Raw genomic sequence first — 22,665 nt, 5'->3', positions numbered from 1 at the left:
ACGGCCCAAAAGTGGAAACCACCCAAATGGCCAGTGACAGGTGGATCAACACACCGTGTTCCCTCCACACACTGGAATCTGACCCAGCCAGGAAAAGGAAGGGAGGCGGCCGGGCGTGGTAGTTCACGCCTATAACTCCAGCATTCTGGGAGGCCGAGGCGGGCTGATTAGGAGGTCAGGAGTTCGAGACCAGCCTGGCCAACATGGAGAAACCCCATCTCTACTAAAAATACAAAATTAGCTGGGCGTGGTAGCGGGCCCCTGTAATCCCAGCTATTCGGGAGGCTGAGGCAAAAGAACTGCTTGAACCCGGGAGGTGGAGGATGCAGTGAGCAGAGATCATGCCACTGCACTCCAGCCTGGGCGACAGAACTAGACTCCGTCTCAAAATATATAAATAAATAAAATGAATGGAGCTGACCCAGGCTGCAGCACGGATGCACCCTGAGGACGTCAAACTTGGCGAAGGAAGGCAGACACAAAGGCCATGCAGTGTGTCATCCCATTTCTATGAAATGTCTAGGACAGGCCCCTCCACAGAGGCAGGAAGGGGATGCATGGGTGCCTGGGGCCAGAGGAGGGGCTGTGGAGTGACAGCTGATGGAAGACCAGTTTTCTTTCTGGGGTGATGGAAATCTCCTGGAATAATAGTAATGGCTGCACAATTCCGTGAACACACTAAAAACCACTGAGGTGTATACTCAGGAAGGATGAATCTCATGGTGTATGGACTATAACTCAATTTTTGTTTAATGCATACTGAAAAACAGTTATATTAAAGAAAGGGGCCAGGCCAGGCACCATGGCTCACGCCTGTAATCCCAGCACAGGAAGGCCGAAGTGGGTGGATCACGAGGTCAGGAGATCAAGACCAGCCTCGCCAACATGGTGAAACTCTGTCTCTATTAAAATACAAAAATTAGCCAGGCGTGCTGGTGGACGCCTGTAATCTCAGCTACTTGGGAGGCTGAGGCAGGGGAATCTCTTGAACCCAGGAGGTGGAGGTTGTAGTGAGCTGAGATCATGCCACTACACTCCAGCCTGGGAAGAGAACGAGACTCTGTCTCAAAAAAAAAAAAAAAAAAAAAAAATTTAGCCGGGTGTGGTATGATGGTGGGTGCCCATATTCCCAGCTACCAGGGAGGCTCACGCAGGGTAATCGCTGGAACCCAGGTGGCGGAGGTTGCCGTGAGAGCCAAGATTGTGCGCCACTGCATTCCTGCCTGGGTGACAGAGGCAACTGTGTCTCAAAAAAATAAAAAGGCGGCCAAGTGCAGCAGCTCAAGACTGTAATCCCAGCACTTTGAGAGAATAACGTGGGCAGATCACCTGAGGTCAGGAGTTCAAGACCAACTTGGGCAACCTGGTGAAACCCCATCTTTACTAAAAATACAAAACTTAGCCCGGCGCAGTGGCGGGTGCCTGTAGTCCCAGCGACTAGGGAGGCTGAGGCAGAAGAATTGCTTGAACCTGGGAGGCGGAGGTTGCAGTGAGCCGAGATCACGCCACTGCACTCCAGCCTGGGTGACAGAGTAAGACCTTGTCTCAAAAAAAAAAAAACAAAAAAGGCAGGGGAGGGACAGCAAGCTGCCAGGAGAGACATCAGGGCGAGGAGATGAAGGGCCAGCCCGCCTTGGTCCTCCCCTACCTTTAGCGCAGGCGTCTTCCTCTTCAGGCCACTGTTGTCGCTACTCTTGTCTGAGTCCGAGTCGCTCTCCATCCTGTCGCTGGCAGCTGTGGCAGTCACCGCTGTGACGGCCATGACTCCCCGGTCCTCGTCGTCCTCGTCAGCCTCACTGCCGCCGGCGGGGTTGGCCTCGGGGGCCTCGCTGTCGGAAGAGCTCACCGGCTGTGGGAGTCGGGGCAGAGACTGCGCGTCACCGCCAGTCTTGGGCGGATTCCCCCATCAAGACTGTGACCCAGAGGACAGCAACCGCACGCGGGATCCTGAATGTCAGGGGTGTTGTCTTCTGGCTTTACAAGCGGGGAAACTGAGGCCCAGAAGGGCCGGAGAACGAAGGCAGGAGAGTGAAGTGGATTCGTGTATGGTGGGCACTGGGGTTGGGCCATGGGCTTCAGGGTTAAACCTGGGGCAAGTAACTTCAACCTCTCTGTGCCTCAGTGACCACATCTGGGCAATGGGGATGGCTCAGTTTTGACCTCAGAGGCCTATGACCAGGAAAGCATGGAAGTGGGAGGTAGAACACCTAGGGCAGTGACCAAACCATGTCAAGAGGTTCAGAAATGGTTGCCTTGGCCAGGCGCGGAGGCTCACGCCTGTAATCCCAGCACTTTGGGAGGCTGCAGCAGGCAGATCACCTGAGGTCAGGTGTTCAAGACCAGCCTGGCCAACGTGGCAAAACCCCATCTCTACTAAAAATACAAAAATTAGCTCGGTGTGGTGGCAGGTGCCTATAATCCCAGCTATCAGGAGGCTGAGGCAGGAGAATCACTTGAACCGGCGAGGTGGAGGTTGCAGTGAGCCGAGATCGCACCATTGCGCTCCAGCCTGGGCAACAGTGAGACTCTGTCTCAGAAAAATAAAGAAAGAAAAGAAATGGGCCGGGCGCGGTGGCTCACACCTGTAATCTCAGCACTTTGGGAGGCCGAGGCGAGCCGATCACGAGGTCAGGAGATCGAGACCATGCTGGCTAACACGGTGAAACTCCGTCTCTATTACAAAATACAAAAAATTAGCCAGGCGTGGTGACGGGCGCCTGTAGTCCCAGCTACTCAGGAGGCTGAGGCAGGAGAACGGCGTGAACCTGGGAGGCGGAGCCTGCAGTGAGCCGACATCACACCACTGCACTCCAGCCTGGACGACAGAGCGAGACTCTGTCTCAAAAAAATAAAGAAAAGAAATGGTTGCTTTTTTTTTTTTTTTAAGTCATTCAATTATCATGAGGAGGAAGCCAAACTAGGACAAGACCTCTGGGCTTCTACCATCCAGGCACTGCTATTTGTCCTACGCTCAAAATGCCTGCTCAGGCAGTGACAGCCACAGAAATCACAAACACCTACTGATGCTTCCTGTGTGCCAGGCACATGACCGGGTCACACACTCAGCCAAAGTCTGCTGAGCAGTCATGAGTGTCGGGCACTGGGCCGGGGGCATCAAGAATATAGAAGTGACCGTGGCATGCTCCCCTGCCCCTGGGAGCTGATTTTCTAGCGGGAGACCCTGAACATTGCCATTTAAACACAGACAATTCCAAATCGTGGTGACAGGCAGGAAGAAAACACGGGCGTATGGTTGTGAGGATTCAGAGAGGAGGAGGAGGGCTGGTGGCTCACGGCTGTAATCCCAGCACTATGGGAGCCAAGGCAGAAGGATCATTTGAGCCCAGGAGTTCAAGACCACCCTGGGTAACGTGGTGAAACCCCCTCTCTACAAAAGGTGCACATATTAGCGAGTTGTGGTGGCGGGGGCCTGAGGTCCCAGCTGCTTAGGTGGTCGAGATGGGAGGATCGCTTGAGCCCAGGAGGCAGAGGTTGCAGTGAGCTGTGATCACACCACTGCACTCCAGATTGAATGACAGAGCAAGACCCTGTTTCTAAAAGAGAGAGAACCCGGGCGCGGTGGTTCACGCCTATAATCCTAGCACTTTGGGAGGCTGAGGTGGGTGGATCATGAGGTCAGGAGTTTAAGACCTGCCTGGCCAAGATGCTGGAACCCTGTCTGTACTAAAAATACAAAAAACGTTAGCCAGGTGTGGTGGCGGGCACCTGTAATCCCAGCTACTCGGGAGGTTGAGGCAGAGAATTGCTTGAACCCAGGAAGCGGAGGTTGGAGTGAGCCGAGATCACACCACTACACTCCTGCCTGGATGACAGAGTAAGACTCCCTCTCAAAAAAAAAAAAAAAGAGAGAGAGAGAGAAAAGAGAGGAGAGCATTTAGCATTGGGTGGTCGGGGAGGCCCCTTGGAGGATGTCACATTTTCACAAAGGAGTTGTCAGAAGCATGGGAAGGGGTAGGAGCTAGCCGCGTTCCAGAGAACAGGAATGGCACCAGTAAAGGTCCCCCTGGGAACCGGAAGCAGCAGACATAAACCCATATGGGGCACAGAGAAGGTGGTGGAGGTGGTGAAGAGGAAGATGAAGACTTAGGCCGTGGGTGGCTCATGTTTGCGGGAGGAAAATGTATGAGCACCAGGTGTATTTTTTGTATTTTTAGTACAGACGGGGTTTCACCATGTTTACCAGGATGATCTCGATCTCTTGACCTTGTGATCCACCCGCCTTGGCCTCCCAAAGTGCTGGGATTACAGATGTGAGCCACCGTACTCAGCAGAGATGGCGATTTTTATTTTTCTTTTTCTTTTTGAGATGGAATTTCACTCTTGTTGCCCAGGCTGGAGTGCAATGGCGCGATCTCGGCCCACCGCAACCTCCACCTCCTGGGTTCAAGCAATTCTCCTGCCTCAGCCTCATTACTCATTCATTCAAGGACCATCATGGGACACCTGCTAGATCCTCCAACAAACGTCATGGGACACCTGCTAAGACAGCTAAAACGTAGTCCCTGCTGTTGGGGAGCTCATGGTCTACCGGGGAGACAAACAAGTCCATGCAGTTACAACAAACTCAAGCTGTGCTGCCACAGCTCCCAGCAAAGGCACCAAGCAGCACGCAGGCCAGCCTCGCCAGCATGGAACACCTGACCAAGTGATTTCAGGATTTCAGGTCACTTCTTTTCTCAATAACTGCTTTTTTTGAGAAGAGAGAGAGAGACTGAAGTTTTGTTTTTGAGACAGAGTCTTACACTGTCACCCAAGCTGGAGTGCAGTGGCGCGATCACGGTTCACTGCAGCCTCAACTTCCTGGGCTCAGGCGATCCTCCTGCCCCAGCCTCCTGAGTAGCTGAAACTATAGGTTTGCGCCACCACACCCACCACACCTGGCTAATTTTTTTGTCTTTTTTTTTCTTTTTTTGTAGAGATGGGGTTTCACCATGTTGCCCAGGCTGATCTCAAACTCCTGGGCTTAAGCAATCCTCCCATCTTGACCTCCCAAAGCTCTGGGATTACAGGTGTGAGCTACCGCACCCCGCAAGATTTTTTTTTTTTTTTTTTTGAGACAAAGTCTCGCTCTGTCGCCCAGGCTGGAGTGCAGTGGCACGATCTCGACTCACTGCAAGTTCTGCCTCCTGGGTTCACACCATTCTCCTGCCTCAGCCTCACGAGTAGCTGGGACTACAGGCGCCCGCCACCACGCCTGGCTAATTTTTTTTTTTTTTGTATTTTTAGTAGAGACAGGGTTTCACCATGTTAGCCAGGTTGGTCTTGATCTCCTGACTTCGTGATCCGCCCGCCTCGGCCTCCCAAAGTGCTGGGATTACAGGTGTGAGCCACCGCGCCCAGCCAAAATTGAGATTTTTAAAAGATACATTCTCTGAAAACAACCCAAATGTCCATTAACTGATAAACAAATGTGGTATAACAATAGAATATGACTTGGCCATGGAAAGAAACCAGGCTCTGACCCAGGCCACAGCATGGATGAACTTTGAGGACGTCATGCTCAGGTGACAGAAGTGAGAGATGAAAGGCCACACGGTGTGTGATTCCATTTCTATGAAATGTCCAGGATAGGCCCATCCGGAGACAGAAGGTGGATCCATGGTTGCCTGAGGCTTGGCGCGGGGAAGAGAACTGTGGGGATACCTAGCAGGTAGAGGATTCCTTTGTGGAGCACTGAAAATATCCTGGGCCGGGCGCGGTGGCTCACGACTGTAATCCCAGCACTTTGGGAGGCCGAGGCGGCCGGATGAGGAGGTCAGGAGATCAAGACCATCCTGGCTAACATGGTGAAACCCCGTCTCTACTAAAAATACAAAAAATTAGTCGGCCGTGATGGTGGGCACCTGTAGTCCCAGCTACTGGGGAGGCTGAGGCAGGAGAATGGCGTGAACCTGGGAGGCAGGGCTTGCAGTGAGCCGAGATCATACCACTGTACTTCAGCCTGAGCAACGAAGCAAAGACTCCATCTCAAAAAAAAAAAGAAAAAAGAAAAAAAGAAAATATCCTGGAATTAGCAGAAATGGTACACTGAGAAGGTACTAAAAGCTACTGCAAGGTATACTATTAAATGATATTAAAATGGTGAAGTTATCTCGATGAAAAAAAAAAAAATCATAAAACAGGTCGGGTGTGGTGGCTCATACCTGCACTCCCAGGACTTTGGGAGACCGAGGCAGGTGGATCACCTGAGGTCAGGATTTTGAGACCAGCCTGGCCAACATGGAGAAACCCTGTCTCTACTAAAAATACAAAAATTAGCTGGGTCTGGTGGTAGGCGCCTATAGTCCCAGCTACTCGGGAGGCTGAGGCATGAGAATCACTTGAACCTGGGAGGCAAGAGGTTCTGCCTCTCAGAGAACTGAAATCACACCACTGCACTCCAGCCTGGGTGACAGAGACTCTGTCTCAAAAAAAAAAAGCCAGGCACAGTGGCTCACACCTGTAATCCCAACACTTTGCGAGGACAAGGCAGGCAGATCACGAGGTCAGGAGATCAAGACCATCCTGGCTAACATGGTAAAACTCCATCTCTAGTAAAAATACAAAAAATTAGCCAGGCATGGTGGTATGTGCCTGTAGTCCCAGCTACTTAGGAGGCTGAGGCAGGAAAATCGCTTGAACCCAAGAGGCAGAAGTTGCAGTGAGCCGAGATAGTGTCACTGCACTCCAGCTTGGGCAACAGAGCAAGACTGTCTCAAAAAAAAAAAAAAAAAAAAAAAAATGAAACACAAACGCCCCATTCTCCTGGTGTGATGACCAAGATGGCATGTGACAGGCTGGAGTGGGGCATGCATGATGTCCAGGAGACAGCAAGGTGGAGGAGATAAGGGTTTGAGAACGGGTTAGAGGCACGTCACGGGGTTCGCGGGTGATGAGGCCAGGAAGGACAGGCAGAGTGAGGACCACGTTTGTGACTGGGTGTTGCGACTGGGCCAGAGGGAGCAGGGAGGACACGGTGCAGGGCTGGGTGGATGCTGCAGGTGAGGCCAGCATCTGAGTAGCAATGCCCGGACAGAATGGAAGTGGGGGTTGAGGAATGTAAGCGTCAGTGCTGGTCAGGAGAGGTGGCCAGGAGGAGGGAACCACAGGAGGGAACCTTGGCCCTTCCTCACTTTCTCGGCTCCCTCCAGGCTTAGCCTGTTCCTCCGCGCCCTGAGGAGAGGCTGGGAGCCCACAGCAGGCGCACACCAGCCTCCGTGTGCACAGACGCAGGCTAGCCGTCCCCAATCAGCACACAAGGAAAATGAGAACCGGGTTTGGCAACGCCCTCGCTGCTCAGCCCCGAGCACGTTTTGTCCCCCTTTCGTCTTCATGGCCCAAGCAACAGGGCCCTGTCTGTGTAATTTTTGACAAGATTAAAAAGGGTAATACTAAGTAGGTCAGGCCCCAAACGGAGAAGGCTGAGAGTAATAACGCTCTCAATAACGCTCTCATGGCCAATCTCGATCACGCCTCTCCACAGAGCCTTCGGGGGAGGGCTCGCACACCTGGGGTTTCTCTTTGGAGCATCCCTGGTAAGGAGACAAGGGCTGGGGGTGGGGAGTAGCAGCTCAGAGATGAGGAGCCCCAGGCTCCTTCCAGGTTGCTCCCTCCACCCAGCCCCGCCCCTGACCCAGCCCTGATGCCCCAGGATCTTCCACAGGAGGAGCTGGTGAGTGCCACGAACCTAGGAGCCACCATCAGTTACAGGACTTATCAATGCCCCCATCTAACCGGTGGGCATGACGAGCCTGATTCTGCAGATGAGGAAAAAAGGCAGAGAGAGGTCAAGTAACAGCTCAGGATATCACAGCGAGTAACTACAGACCTGAGATGAAAGCATGAGCTAGTCTTGGCCTCGAAGCCTGGGTCACAGCCACTCCTCATTAAAAATCCTTCCTTGGCCAGGCGCGGTGGCTCAAGCCTGTAATCCCAGCACTTTGGGAGGCCGAGATGGGCGGATCATGAGGTCAGGAGATCGAGACCATCCTGGCTAACACGGTGAAACCCCGTCTCTACTAAAAAAAAATGCAAAAAAGTAGCCAGGCGAGGTGGCGGGCGCCTGTAGTCCCAGCTACTCTGGAGGCTGAGGCAGGAGAATGGCGTGAACCCGGGAGGCGGAGCTTGCAGTGAGCCGAGATTGCGCCACTGCACTCCAGCCTGAGTGACAGAGCCACACTCCGTCTCAAAAAAAAAAAATAAAATAAAAATAAAAAATAAAAATCCTTCCTTTAGTCCCGTGCCATGGTTTAGTCCTGTAATCCCAGCACGCCGGAAGGCTGAGGCAGGAGGATCACTTGAGCCCAGAAGTTCCAGACCAGCCTGGGCAACAAAGTGTTGCCTGTCCCTATGAAAAAAATAATGGCCGGGCACGGTGGCTCATGCCTATAATCCCAGCACTTGGGGAGGCTGATATGGGCGGATCATAAGGTCAGGAATTCGAGACCAGCCTGGACAATAGGTTGAAACCCCATCTCTACTAAAAATATAAAAATTAGCTGGGCTCAGTGGCGCGCACCTGTAGTCCCAGCTACTCATGAGGCTGAGACAGGAGAATCACGTGAACCTGGGAGGTGGAGGCTGCGGTGAGCCGAGATGATGCCACTGCACTCCAGCCTTGGGCGACAGAGCAAGACTCCATCTCAAAAAAAAAACAAAAAAGAAAAAGAAAAAAATAACAAGGCTGGGGGTGGGGGGCGGTGAGCCACGCCTGTAATTCCAGCCCTTTGAGAGGCTGAGGCGGGTGGATCACCTGAGGTCAGGACCATGTCTGTACTAAAAATACAAAAATTAACCAGGCATGGTGGTCGGCACCTGTAGTACCAGCTACTCGGGAGGCTGAGGCAGGAGAATTGCTTGAACTTGGGAGGCAGAGGTTGCAGTGAACTGAAATGGTGCCACTTCACTCCAGCCTGGACGACAGAGCAAGACTCCACCTCAAACAAAACAAACAAACAGACCAAAAAACCCTCCTTCCTCTTGACCACCTGTGACCTACTCTGTGCCTCTGCAGCCCCGTCAGGCAACTGGGAAGACTGCGCATGTCCCACAAGTGGGGAAACTGAGTCTCTGGGAGGGAAGTGACTTCCCCTACACTGTGCATGTGGATAAAGACGGGACCCCTGGGTGTCCTGGGGTCGAACAGCAAAGGTTTTAGGAAATCTAACCCACACCAAGAGGTTTGGAGGACATGAATGCTGTAGGTACGGAGAAGAACCCAGCAATAAAAGGCCAAAGCCAGGCCAGGTGCGGTGGCTCACGCCTGTAATCCCAGCACTTTGGGAGGCCGAGGCGGGCAGATCATGAGGTCGGGAGATCGAGACCATCCTGGCTAACACGGTGAAACCCCGTCTCTACTAAAAAAATACAAAAAAATTAGCCGGGCGTGGTGGCGGGCGCCTGCCTGTAGTCCTAGCTACTCGGGAGGCTGAGGCAGGAGAATAGTGTGAACCTGGGACAAGGAGCTTGCAGTGAGCCGAGATCGCGCCGTTGCACTCCAGCCTGGGTGACAGAGTGAGACTCCATCTCAAACAAAACAAAACAAACAACAACAACAAAAAATGGCCAAAGCCAGCCAACTTCCAGTCCCCCCAGCTGAGAGTGAGGGAAACAGCTCATTTCTCCAGCTGTCTTAGAGGATTAGGGTGGGGGGTGTGACTAAATTGGAAAAGGGAAGGTCAAATCCAGCTTTGCCTCCCTGTTCCCAAATATCCCCTCTGCCATCCACCGAGCGCTTCCTGAGTGTCAATGTGTAGTTTCTCACTGGACTCTCCCCAGGAGCCCGCTGAGAGGCCAGCACTACCAAATCCTCTGTTTTAGATGAGGAAACTGAGAGCCGGGCACGGTGGCTCATGCCTGTAATCCCAGCACTTTGGGAGGCTAAGGAAGGAGGACCACCTGAGGTCAAGAGATTGAGACCAGCCTGGCCAACATAGTGAAATCTCTACTAAATAATACAAAACTTGGCCGGGCGCAGTGGCTCACGCCTGTAATCCCAGCACTTTGGAAGGCCGAGACGGGCGGATCACGAGGTCAGGAGATCGAGACCATCCTGGCTAACTCGGTGAAACCTCGTCTCTACTAAAAATACAAAAAAAAAATCAGCCGGGTGTGGTGGCGGGCGCCTGTAGTCGCAGCTACTCAGCTGGCTGAGGCAGGAGAATGGCGTGAACTCGGGAGGTGGAGCTTGCAGTGAGCCGAGATCGTGCCACTGCACTCCAGCCTGGGAGACAGAGCGAGACTCCATCTCAAAATAAATAAATAAATAAATAAATAAATAAATAAAAAATAATAATACAAAAATTAGCTGGGTGTGGAGGTGCATGCCTGTAATCCCAGCTACTAGAGAGGCCGAGGCAGAAGAACAGCTTGAACCTGGGAGGCAGAGGTTGCAGTGAGCCAAGATCATGCCACTGAATTCCAGCCTGGCAACAGAGTGAGACTCGGCCTCAAAAAAAAAAAAAAGGAAAGAAAAGGGAACTGAGGCGCACAGAGAGGATGTCAATGGTCACAGGGGATGTCAATGGTCAAGATTCGCAGTGAGCACAGGGCAGAGCCAGGCCTGGCTCCCAGGCCCACCTGCTCATACAACAGGCTCTTGGCCCCAGTTCCTCAGTTCCTACTTCTTTTTTTTTTTTGAGACGGAGTCTCACCCTGTACCCCAGGCGGGAGCGCAATGGCAGGATCTCAGTTCACTGCAGCCTCCACCTCCCAGGTTCAAGTGATGGTCCTGCCTCAGCCTCCCAAGTAGCTGGGATCACAGGCACCAGCATATTTTTAGTAGAAATGGGGTTTCACCACGTTGGCCAGGCTGATCTCAAACTCCTGACCTCAAGTGATCCACCTGCCTCGGCCTCCCAAAGTGCTGGGATTAACAGGCGTGAACCACTGCGCTTCCCAGCTCCCACTTCTGAGAGGTTATTCCCAGGGGCCCCCATCCTCCAGGGCCTGCCCCCGGCTTGCACCAGCCAGAAGGAAAAGAATGCCAGCCTGGGAGCTGGGGGGCCAGGGAGTTGGAGGATCTGGGAGTCGGGGGTACTGTGAGCTGGGGGTCCTGGTTTCTGACCCCAGCTCAGCTCTGTTGCTCACAAGCTTGAGAACCTTGGACAGGTCTCTCTACCTCTTCATCTACCAAACAACAGGGATGTATCAGGTGGGATCCTTCTAGGCCAAATGTCTAGAGACATTCTGGTCATCAAGGTTAGTGGTGGGCGCTCCTAGCATGGAGTAAGTAGGAGCCAGGAATGCTGCCCAACACCCTGCAGTGCCCAGGACAGACCGTATGCTGCAGAATGGCCGAATGACCTGGCCCCAACTATCACTGCTATACTCTGTTGTAAGGTACTGATGCTGAGAAACCGTGGCCTATGTCTACAAGGCCTCAGATACCACCTGGGTTCCTCTGGGCATCTAAGCAAACTTTTTTTTCTTTTTGGGGGGACAGAGTCTCATTCTGTCACCCAGGCTGGAGTGCACTGGCACAATCTCGGCTCACTGCACCTCTGCCTCCTGGGTTCAAGAGATTCTCTGAACCCCCGAGTGGCTGGGATTACAGGTGCCCACTGCCACACCTGGCTAATTTTTATATTTTTGTAGAGGCGGGGTTGCACTGTGTTGGCCAGTCTGCTCTGACCTCCTGACCTCAGGTGACCCACCCTCCTTGTCCTCCCAAAGTGCTGGGATTACAGGTATGAGCCCGGCTAATTTTTGTAGTTGGGTAGAGGCGGGGTTTCTTTTCTTTTTTTTTAGATGGAATCTCACTGTGTCGCTCCGGCTGGAGTGCAGTGGCTGGATCTCGGCTCACTGTAAGCTGCGCCTCCAGGGTTCACGCCATTCTCCTGCCTCAGCCTCCTGAGTAGCTGGGACTACAGGCGCCCGCCACCTCGCCCGGCTAATTTTTTGTATTTTTTAGTAGAGACGGGGTTTCACCGTGTCAGCCAGGATGGTCTCGATCTCCTGACCTCGTGATCCGCCCGTCTCGGCCTCCCAAAGTGCTGGGATTACAGGCTTGAGCCACCGCGCCCGGCCATATATATTTTTTTAGTAGAGATGGGGTTACACCGTGTTAGCCAGGATGGTCTCGATCGCCTGACCTCGTGATCTGCCTGCCTCGGCCTCCCAAAGTGCTGGGATTACAGGTATGAGCCACCGCGCCCGGCCTAATTTTTGTATTTTTGTAGAGACGGGGTTTCATTTTGTTGGCCAGTCTGGTCGTGACATCCTGACCTCAGGTGACCCCTCCTTGGCATCCCAAAGTGCTGGAACTTCAGGCGTGAGCCCGGCTAATTTTTGTAGTGTTAGTAGAATGGGGTTTTGCCATGTTCACCAAGCTGGTCTGGAACTCCTGACCTGAAGCGATTCACCCCCCTTGGCCTCCCACAGTGCTAAGGTTACAGGTGTGAGCCATCACGCCTGGCACATCTGAGCAACCCCTTGAGTCTCATTCTGCTCATCTACTCAATAGAAAAAATATTTTCCACTCTTGGGTGTGCTGGCTCATACCTGTAATCCCAGCACTTTGGGAGGCCGAGGTGGGCAGATCACGAGGTCAGGAGTTCGAGACCATCCCGGTCAATACGGTGAAACTCATCTCTACTAAAAATACAAAAAATTAGCCGGGCGTGGTGGTGGGTGCCTGTAATCCCAGCCACTCGGGAGGCTGAGGCAGGAGAATCGCTTGAACCTGGAAGGCGGAGGTTGTAGTGAGCAGAGATCACACCACTGCACTCTAGCCTGGGTGACAGAGCGAGACACATTCTCAAAAAAAAAAACAAAAACCTCCCGTCCGGGCCACTCTGAGGATTACTATGAGGACCAAAAGGCGATGCAACTGGAACCAGGCCAAGCTGCCATGTTTCACCTACTGGCTTGGCGAGGGGATGGGACCCAGGCCTTCCTGTCCGCTCTTGGTGGCATTACTACTTGCGCTAAGGCTGTTAAAAAAAATGAGCCTGGGCTGGAATGTGGTGGCTCACACCTGTAATCCCAGCCCTTTGGGAGGCCAAGGTGGGTGGATCACCTGAGGTCAGGAGTTCAAGACCAGCCTGATCAACATGGTGAAACATTGTCTCTACTAAAAATACAAAATTAGTCAGGCATGGTAGTGGGCGCCTATAATCTCAGCTACTCGGGAGGCTGAGACAGGAGAATCGCTTGAACCCGCGAGGCAGAGGTTGCAGTGAGCCGAGATCGTGCCACTGCACTCCAGCCTGGGCGACAAGAGCGAAATTCTATCTCAAAAAAAAAAAAAAAAAAAAGAGCCTGTTCTCTGCATCGTGGTGTGGACCAAGTTTCAAGATACAAAGTTGGGTGAATAAAACACAGTTCAGAATTACATGCTTAACAACAGAAAACTGGGGATGGTTTTCTAGGAATGAAGAATCTGGGAAGGATGTTATGGGACTGGGAGCTGCAGCTATCTTGAGAGGAAAACAAAATAGAGTGACCAGCAGGCAGGAACGGGAGTGAGACTGGCTTCTCACTGTAGGCCCGTTTGTTCCTTTTGAATTTTTAACGTCTGTATTCCTACTCAAAACATAAAAACAAACTAATAGGCGGGGCACGGTGGCTGATGCCTGTGATCCCAGCACTTTGGGAGGCCAACGGGGGTGCGGATCACCTGAGGTCGGGAGTTCAAGACCAGCCTGTCCAACACGGTGAAACCCCGTCTCCACTAACAATACAAAGATTAGCCGGGTATGGTGGCTCATGCTGGTAATCCCAGCTACCTGGGAGGCTGAGGCACAAGAATTCTTTGAACCCGGGAGGTGGAGGTTGCAGGGAGTCGAGATTGCACCACGGCCCTCCAGCCTCGGCAACAGAGCAAGACTCCGTCTCTAAATAAATAAATAAACAAACAAACAAATAACTTCAAAGATGGAAAAAAGAGACGGGGCTGGGAATAATGGCTCATGCCTGTAATCCTAGTACTTTAGGAGGCCAAAGTGAGAGGATTACTTGAGGAGTTTGAGACCAACCTGGGCAACATAATGAAATCTCATGTCTACAAAAAATACAGAAATTACCTGGGTTACACAATTAAATCTACGCCTCTAGGAAAATGGCCGACAAATCTGCATCTTTCCTTTTTTTTTTTTTTTTTTTTTTTTTAAGTCCCAGCTACTCGGGAAGCTGAGGAGGAAGGATCACCTGAGTCTGGAGGGTTGAGGCCGCAGTGAGCCATGACTGTACCACAGTATCCCAGCCTGGGCGAAAGAATGAGACCCTGCCTCGGCCGGGCGCGGTGGCTCAAGCCTGTAATCCCAGCACTTTGGGAGGCCGAGACGGGCGGATCACGAGGTCAGGAGATCGAGACCATCCTGGCTAAAACAATGAAACCCCGTCTCTACTAAAAATATAAAAAAATTAGCCGGGCGAGGTGGCGGGCGCCTGTAGTCCCAGCTACTCGGGAGGCTGAGGCAGGAGAATGGCGTAAACCCGGGAGGCGGAGCTTGCAGTGAGCCGAGACAGCGCCACTGAACTCCAGCCTGGGCGACAGAGCGAGACTCTGTCTCAAAAAAAAAAAAAAAAAAAAAAAAGAATGAGACCCTGCCTCAAAAAAAAAAAAAAAAAAAAAAAGAGACTGCTCGGATTTCCACAAAGCTGTGCTTCCAAACACCGGATATGTACTGGCTACATCAGAAGCATCCAGGACAGGACAGGCACGGTGGCTCACGCCTGTAATCCCAGAATTTTGGGAGGCTGAAGCAGGCGGATCACCTGAGGTCAGGAGGTCGAGACCAGCCTGGCCAATATGGTAAAACCCCATCTCTATAAAAATTAGCCAGGCATGGTGGTGGATGCCTGTAATTCCAGCTACTCAGGAGGCTGAGGCAGGAGAATCGCTTGAACCCGGGAGGTGGAGGTTGCAATGAGCCGAGATTACATCATTGCACTCCAGCCTGGGCGACAGAGCAAGACTCCATCTCAAAAAAAAAAAAAAAAAAAAAAGGGCCGGGCGCGGTGGCTCAAGCCTGTAATCCCAGCACTTTGGGAGGCCGAGACGGGCGGATCACGAGGTCAGGAGATCGAGACCATCCTGGCTAACACGGTGAAACCCCGTCTCTACTAAAAAATACAAAAATCTAGCCGGGCGAGGTGGCGGGCGCCTGTAGTCCCAGCTACTCGGGAGGCTGAGGCAGGAGAATGGCGTGCACCCGGGAGGCGGAGCTTGCAGTGAGCTGAGATCCGGCCACTGCACTCCAGCCTGGGCGACAGAGCGAGACTCCGCCTCAAAAAAAAAAAAAAAAAAAAAGACAAAACTTGGCAAGAAAAACTTCAGAGCTCCTATCCTACACGATTAAATCTATGCCTCTAGGAAAATGGCCCAGGAATCTGCATTTTTTTTTGAGATGGAGTCTCTCTCTGTCGCTCAGGCTGAAGTGCAGTGGCACGATCTTGACTCACTGCAACTTCTCCTTCCTGGGTTCAACCAATTCTCCTGCCTCAGCCTCCCAAGTAGCTGGGATTACAGGCACCTGCCACCACACGGGGCTAATTTTTGTATTTTTAGTAGAGACTGGGTTTCACCATCTTGGACAGGCTGGTCTTGAACTCCTGACCTCATGATCCACCAGCCACAGCCTCCCAAAGTGCTGGGATTACAGGCGTGAGCCACAGTGCCCGGCCAGGAATCTGCATCTTAAACACACGTTCCATCTGGAAGCATAGATGGGCTAGAGAAGCTAAGAGCAGCAGTGGCCTCAACTAAAGCTACTTCTCATCTTGGGGGATCTGTACAGGGCTTGTTTAATTTCCTTTCCTCGAAGACAGGCCTCCATACAGTGCTTAGCAAGCTGTAGGTGTCCAATAAATATTAAATGGTGTGATGATTCACCAGGAGGTAATGAGCTCAGGATGGAACCAAAGAGAAATTGACCTGGGGCCAGAAAAAGATCTCACGCAACAGCTACCTTGAAGGATTTCCGACCTATCCATCCAGGCTGGGGACAGTCACAGCCTGGGGAAAGATGGCAAGTATGAAACCAGGAAAACCTCAGTTTCCTAGACACACCACAGGTGTCGAAGTAAACTACCCTCAGCATGCAACATCAGTGGGCCCCGGACCCCTGAGAAGGGGCTGCCAGATCCTCGGCGCTCAAAGTACAACTGTTGAGTGAATCCTCAGTTCTGGACCATGAGCTCCCAGAAGACAAAGGACTGTGCCTGACTGTTCCTGGTCCCCATGACACATGTGCATGGCAGGTGTCACCATCGAAACATCTGCGGATCCTGGAGCAAATGCTCACAGGCACCACCCAGCCCAGGCCGAGACGAAGGAGAGGCACAGACAGGCCTCAAGACCCCGGGTTCTCAAGCAGGACCAGGCACTGCAAAGAGACTCCATCCTCCACTCACAAAAGCCAGAGGCTGGGCCCCTCCTGCCTTCCTCCACTCAGACCACCTCGGGGGTCCTTTTCTTCCCTAACGGCCAAGCTTTCCCTAGCTTGTGGTCAGTTCCCTGGGCCTCCCTGCCAACTTCATGCCTGCCCCTGCTAAGCCTGGGCTACCCCTGGCCCCCAGCCTCTCACAGAAACCTCAAAAACGTGTGGTTACGGCGGCGGAAAGAACACCAACCCAGTTTCCCCACTCCCCATCTCACTCCAAAATACTGAAGAGTAAGGCACCTTTCTCCCATCCGTCCACGGCCTTTTAGCCATTTGCCTTCCACTGTTCTATATTCCTTTCTTTCCCTATTTCTAGAAACCCATTTGCCAACGACATGTCATCTGATTCTTTTTTTTTTTTTTTTTTTTTGAGACAGAGTCTTGCTCTGTTGCCGAGGCTGGGGTGCAGTGGCCGGATCTCAGCTCACTGCAAACTCCGCCTCCCGGGTTTAGACCATTCTCCTGCCTCAGCCTCCCGAGTAGCTGGGAATACAGGCGCCCGCCACCTCGCCCGGCTAGTTTTTTGTATTTTTTAGTAGAGACGGGGTTTCACCGTTTTAGCCAGGATGGTCTCGATCTCCTGACCTCGTGATCCGCCCGTCTCGGCCTCCCAAAGTGCTGGGATTACAGGCTTGAGCCACCGCGCCCGGCCTGTCATCTGATTCTTGATGTTTTTTTCTACCTGAGAACGCTCACGTCTACACACCATGGCCTTTTCACTCCTCTAAAATCTGGCAGTAACAGTGGAAGAGGGGACTGTTCTCAGAAGAAAAAATCGTGTTTTCCTAAGAAAACAAAGTTTTAAGAGAGCTATGACAACACTCTGTTAGAAACTTGGGCTGGCTGGGCGCAGTGGCTCACCCCTGTAATCCCAACACTTTGGGAGGCTGAGACGGGCGGATCACCTGAGTTCAGGAGTTCAAGACCAGCCTGGCCAACATGGTGAAATCCTGTCTCTACCAAAAATACAAAAATTAGCTGGGCATGGGAGAGGGCACCTGTAATCCCAGCTACTCGGGAGTCTGAGGCAGGAGAATCAGCTGGACCCAGAGGCAGAGATTGTGGTGAGCCAAGATCACGCCACTGCACTCCAGCCTGGGCAACAGAGCAAGACTCTGTCTCAAAAAAAAAAAAAGGATGGGCGCAGTGGCTCACGCCTGTAATCTCAGCACTTTGGGAGGCCGAGGCGGGCAGATCACAGGTCAGGAGATTGAGACCATCCTGGCTAACACGGTGAAACCCCGTCTCTACTAAAAATACAAAAAAATGGTGGTGGTGGTCACCTGTAGTCCCAGCTACTCGGGAGGCTGAGGCAGGAGAATGGCGGGAACCCAGGAGGCAGAGCTTGCAGTGAGCCAAGATTGCACCACTGCCCTCCAGCCTGGGCGACAGAACGAGACTGTCTCAAAAAAAAAAAAAAAAGAAAGAAAAAAGAAACTTGGGCTGATTCTAGAGCAGGGGTTCTTGCCAGGGCTGATTCTGTCCCATTCCCCTCCACCCAGGGGACACTGGGCAATGTCTGGGGACATCTATCATCACCATGAATGGGGTGGGGGTGGCCTTGGCATGGAGTAGGTGGTGGCCAGGGACACTGCTCAGCACCTGCGGGGACCCGAACGCCCCACCACAGGGAATGATCGCGCCCCATGTGTCCACAGTGCCCAGGCGAGAGACCCTGTCTGGAGGCCTCTTCTCGCCTCAGAAGCACCCTTCGCGCTCGCTCTCCACCACGGGTACTCACCGGAGGGGCGCTGTAGCTGGCGTGGGGGTTGTTCTGGATCTCCCACAGCCCTTCATTGAAGCCTTTCCTCTTGTTGGGTTTCCCGTACTTGTCTTTACATTTGTCATAGGGGAACAGGTCCTTGGGTCCCAGGAAGGCTCTGGAGAAGGGAAACGGGGGCCAGTCTCAGGTGAGTGTGGCCACCCCAGGAGGCACCAGAGGAGAAAACCAAGCCCCAGCAGGGGACACTTACGTTTCGTGCGTGCCAAAGAAAAAGATGGGGTACTTGTTGGGTGGGGGCTTCACGGCGCCGTCAGCAATGTCATCAATCTGCAGTGAGAGGCCAGTCAGGGGCGGCTTTACCCACGGACCCAGGACATCACCAAGAAATCAGCCAAGTTATTTGGGGCAAATCACGCTGGGAGGAGGGGAGCCTTCAACCCGGGAAGCAGCAGCCCCTTCCCAATGGGAAGCTGCATTCTTCTGCGTCCCCTCCACTGCAAAGCTGTGCCTCATCCAGAGAGATCGCCCCTGACTACAGGGAGAGAGCTGGCCCACCCAGGGCAGGTGCTCTACCTGAGCAAAGCCAGATCCGGCCCTCTGAAGCAACCAGGGCGTGGGGCCAAGCTCAGCATCTATGGACTCCCAGGACCTTCCCTGGGGACCCCTCCCGCAAAGAGGGGCTCATGGGTGGTCCCCCAGAGGATGCAGCTGGCAGCTCCAAGGATGCAGAGGGTGGGGGGTGGGCTACAAGAAACGGCCCTGAGCATCCAGGAAGTCCCACCCTCTCCCTGCAGGCCCATGGGCTCCGGCAGCTGTCAGTCACCTCCCCACTGGAGGCTAACAGCCCCTTCACTTCCAATCAGGTGCTTGGAAACGTCTGGGGCTAGGAGAGCAGGCTGGAGAAGGGGGGACGGGGTAGAGAAAAGCGAGTGCTCTGGGAAGAAGAGAGCTGGGAAAAGGAGGGAAGTGCCTGGAAAGTTGCATTGCTCTGGTCTCCCCCAAGAAAGTCAGCGCGAGCACAGCAGGCTAGAGTGGTTTCTCCGCTCCCAATGCATTCCTTCCCCATCCACCTCTCCAGCTTCTGGGGGCTCCTGATCTTCCCTGCCCCACTCACCCAGCTTCCTTTTTGCTTGGGTCTCCTCGGAGCTACTCTCAGAGTCCCGGCCCCTGGGCTTGGCCATGGGCAGCCAGGCCCAGCATCCCTCTCCCACCAGAAGCATCCCAAACTCAGTCCACCCAAGGACCAGCCTGGCATGCTTCACAGGCCCCTTTTCCTCCTGCCTCACCCAGGACCCGCCCACGGTACTCCAAGGCCCACCCATCCCAGCGGCAATGCCAGCTTCAGCCCTGGGCTAGTTCTGGACCAGGGCACCGTCTGGCCTCCCCTTCCACGGCCCCTCCCTGCTGCCCCAGCCTTCCACCCCCAATGCCAAATTCCTCAGTCCTGCCCGGCCAACTCTACCAACCTCAGCCCTGGGAGACTCAGCCCTAAGACCTGGAGATGACAAAAGCCTGGGGTCCCTGCTCCCCGCTGGCCTGTCCCGCTCAGGGCCTGGAACTCACCCCCTCCACACCTGGGACTCCAAGGTGCAGAACATCCTTCAAGCCAGGACACTTGGGACTATCCAGGTCCTCGGGACCCCAGTTTCCATAAAGGGGCATCCAAGGTCCCTTCGGCCAGCCCCCTTCCCTCAGATGCGCTCCCACTCCCTGGGCCTGGGCCTGTCTCCATTTCAAGCATGAGGGTTGGACCACCCCACCCTCAAGTCCCTCCAAAACCAGCTTCTACATCCTCCTCCCCACAGGGGGCCAGTTCCCAGGGTCCCCCAACAGCCCTGATGCTGACTTCATTCTAAGGTCTAGTTCCCTGAGTCCCAATGACCCTGTGAACAGAGCCTCCAGCCCCATTACCCCAACCCCAGCACCTCACTCAGAAGTCCCAGCTTCCCTTAGCCTTGATCCTCAACTTTCCCCCATGACTGCGTCCTCCAACCGTGGACCCCTAGCACATGGCCCTCGGCCCCCCAGCCCCTCAAAACTGGGCTTCTGCAGGACCTGCAATGGAGTGCTTCAGCCTCCCATCACATCTGACCCCTGGCCTCAAATCTCAAGTTACCCAGTTTTGCTCAAACTTGAACCTTGAGCCCTCAGGCCTGGGACCCCCAGACCCTCAGGCGAGGGTCCCTCAGGTCCCAGACCCTCCCAGACACCCTGCACCTGGCTCCTCGAGGCACCCCGGACACCCCCAGATACACAAGGCGCGGCTCCCTCCGGCCCAGGACACCCCCAGACCCCCAGGGCGCAGCCCCCTCAGGCCTAGAACCCCCAGACCCCCAGGGCGAGTTTCTAAGGCCCTACATACCCCTAGAACCCCAGGGCACAGCTTTCTCAGGCCCAGGACCCCCAGACCATTGGCGCGCAGCTCCTTCAGGCCCTGGACACCCCCAAACCTCCAAGACGCGGCTCCCTTGGGCCCAGGACACCCCCTAGACCGCCACAGCATGGCTCCCTCAGATCCAGGACCCCCGTTCCCCCAGGGTGAGAATTTATCAGGCCCCAGAGCCCCAGGGCACGGCTTCCTCCGGCCCAGGACCCCTAGAACGTTGGCAAGCGACTCCTTCAGGCCCCAAACACCCCCAAACTCCCAAGGTGTGGCTCCCTCGGGCCCAGAACACCCCCAGACTCCCAGGGTGCGACTCCCTGAACCCCAGGACCCCCACAACACAAGGGCGAGAGTCTCTCAGGCCCCAGACACCCTCAGAACCCCTGGGCACGGCCCCCTGAGGCCCAGGACCCCCAGACCCCAGGGCGCAGCTCCTGCAGGGCTCAGGCAGCCCCAGAACACCTAGGCGTGGCCCCCTGAGGCCCAGGACCCCCAGACCCCGGGGCGCGGCTTCTGCAGGGCTCGGACACCCCCAGAACCCCAGGACTCAGCTCCCTGAGGCCAAGGACCCCCAGACCCCGGGAGGGGCTCCTGCAGGTCCAGACCGCGGGTCCGGCAGGATGCGAACACCCCCAGACTCCAAGAACACGGCTCCCTGCAGCCCAGGACCCCCAGACCCTAAGGGCGGGGCTCCCTGAGGCCCAGGACCCCTAGACCCCGGGGCGAGGCTCCTGCAGGCCCCGGACACCCCCAGACCCTCAGGGCGCGGCTTCGGCAGGCCCCGGACACCCCCAGACCCCTAGGGCGCAGCTCCCTGCAGCCCAGGACCCTCAGACCCCCAGGGCGCGGCCGCTTCGGGCCCCGGACACCCCCAGATCCCAGGAACCCCAGACCCCAGGGGCGCAGCTCCTTCAGGCCCAGGACACCCCCTGCCCTCCGGTGCGCGCCTGCCTCCGGCCCGGGGCCCCCGCTGCCCCACCCCCCCCAGCGGCCCCATCACCCGCGCGGCCTCACCCGGGCCGGCCAGTGAGGGTAGCCCTTCATCTTAGCGAACACCAAGTCCCCAGGCTTGAAGGCGTGTGGCATGCTGACGGCGGGAGGCCCAGGCCGCGGAAAGCGGCTGCGGCGGCGGCGGCAGCAGCGGCGGCAGCGGGAGGCGAAGCCGGGGGCGGGAGCGGGACGCCAAGGGGGCGGGGGCGGCTGCCTGGGCAGCCTGCCGGCGCGCGCTTATTGGGCGTTGCGCCAACGGAAGTTCAGCCCTCCGGCCGTCACGGGCCTGCAAAGCCGTCGTTCAGGACCACGTGCAGAGGACAGAGAAGCTAGGCGACCAATGAGAACAGAGGTTGGAGCACAGTAGGTAACGGGATTGGATAACGGACAGAACCAAGGGGCGTAACCCAGATACTCTAATGGGAGGTTATGGGAGGTGAAAGGGAAAGGTGGGAGGAGACGAACAGAGGCGCTAAGAGAGTGAAGGGGTGGAGCTTAAGGGAAAGAGGCGGGACATAGACCGCTACAAGAGAAGGGGATATAAGTAGGGCAGAACATTGGATACCGCAGAAAAGAAGGCCAATCAGTCAACGCAAGGGGCGAGTCATTGACAGCCTCTCTCGCTCAGGAGGAGGGGCTTAAAGTAGAGATGCAAGACACTGGATACCACAAGAGAAGCGCCTCAAGGTAGGGAGCAGGCATTGGCCATTACAAGAGGCGGGGCTTCAGCGGGAACGTCGGCCATTGGCTATCGAAAGAAGAGCGATACAACATAAAACAGGGACGGGAGATTGCCAGCTCGAGGGGGCGGGGCTTAGAGGAAGGGGCAGGCTCTCGGGGAGCTCTTAGGATAAACAGTAGCAAAATGCACAGAATAGTTATTTCTTCACTTAGTTAAAAACTTACTGAGTACCTACTATATGCCAGGGCCGCCAAACGCCCCACAGACATATTCATTCAAGAAAAATGTACTGAATACCGTGGGGCCGAGGCGCTTGATTGTCCTGGGCTTTCAGTCTCTGCACTTGGAAAATGGGGCCCATGATGGTTCCAATCTTACAAGATCTTATAGGATTGTGAGGACCCTGCTCTAGACTGAGCCGGGCAACAGGAAATACAGGAAGTATTAGAAGCTATAACTCGGCCGGGCGCGGTGGCTCACGCCTGTAATCCCAGCACTTTGG

At 54.6% G+C, this 22,665-nt stretch overlaps 1 protein-coding gene across 6 annotated transcripts in view; it reads right to left on the bottom strand.

The window, feature by feature from the left end:
- HDGFL2 (HDGF like 2) overlaps positions 1–21,649 on the bottom strand; it is a 35,767-nt gene extending 14,118 nt beyond the window's left edge. For 4 of the 6 annotated variants that reach the window (XM_065534771.2, XM_065534772.2, XM_065534773.2 and 1 more), the window contains exons 1-4: positions 21,506–21,649; positions 18,359–18,435; positions 18,127–18,265; positions 1,649–1,849 (exon numbers count right to left, since the gene is read on the bottom strand). In XM_065534771.2, coding sequence (XP_065390843.1) covers positions 1,649–1,849; positions 18,127–18,265; positions 18,359–18,435; positions 21,506–21,577 — 489 coding nt within the window. In that variant the 5' untranslated portion in view covers positions 21,578–21,649. Of the gene's footprint in view, positions 1–1,648; positions 1,850–18,126; positions 18,266–18,358; positions 18,436–18,681; positions 18,857–21,505 lie in introns of those variants that run through there. The other 2 variants (XM_065534774.1, XM_074025433.1) reach the window with 1 other exon arrangement.
- Between the last annotated feature and the right edge of the window lie 1,016 nt (positions 21,650–22,665).

This window comes from Macaca fascicularis, chromosome 19 (genome assembly GCF_037993035.2).
Source record: "Macaca fascicularis isolate 582-1 chromosome 19, T2T-MFA8v1.1".
In the NCBI taxonomy this organism is placed as follows: Eukaryota; Metazoa; Chordata; class Mammalia; order Primates; family Cercopithecidae; genus Macaca; species Macaca fascicularis.
Note: the sequence above shows the minus strand (reverse complement) of the source record. Positions and strands in the feature narration are given on the sequence as shown.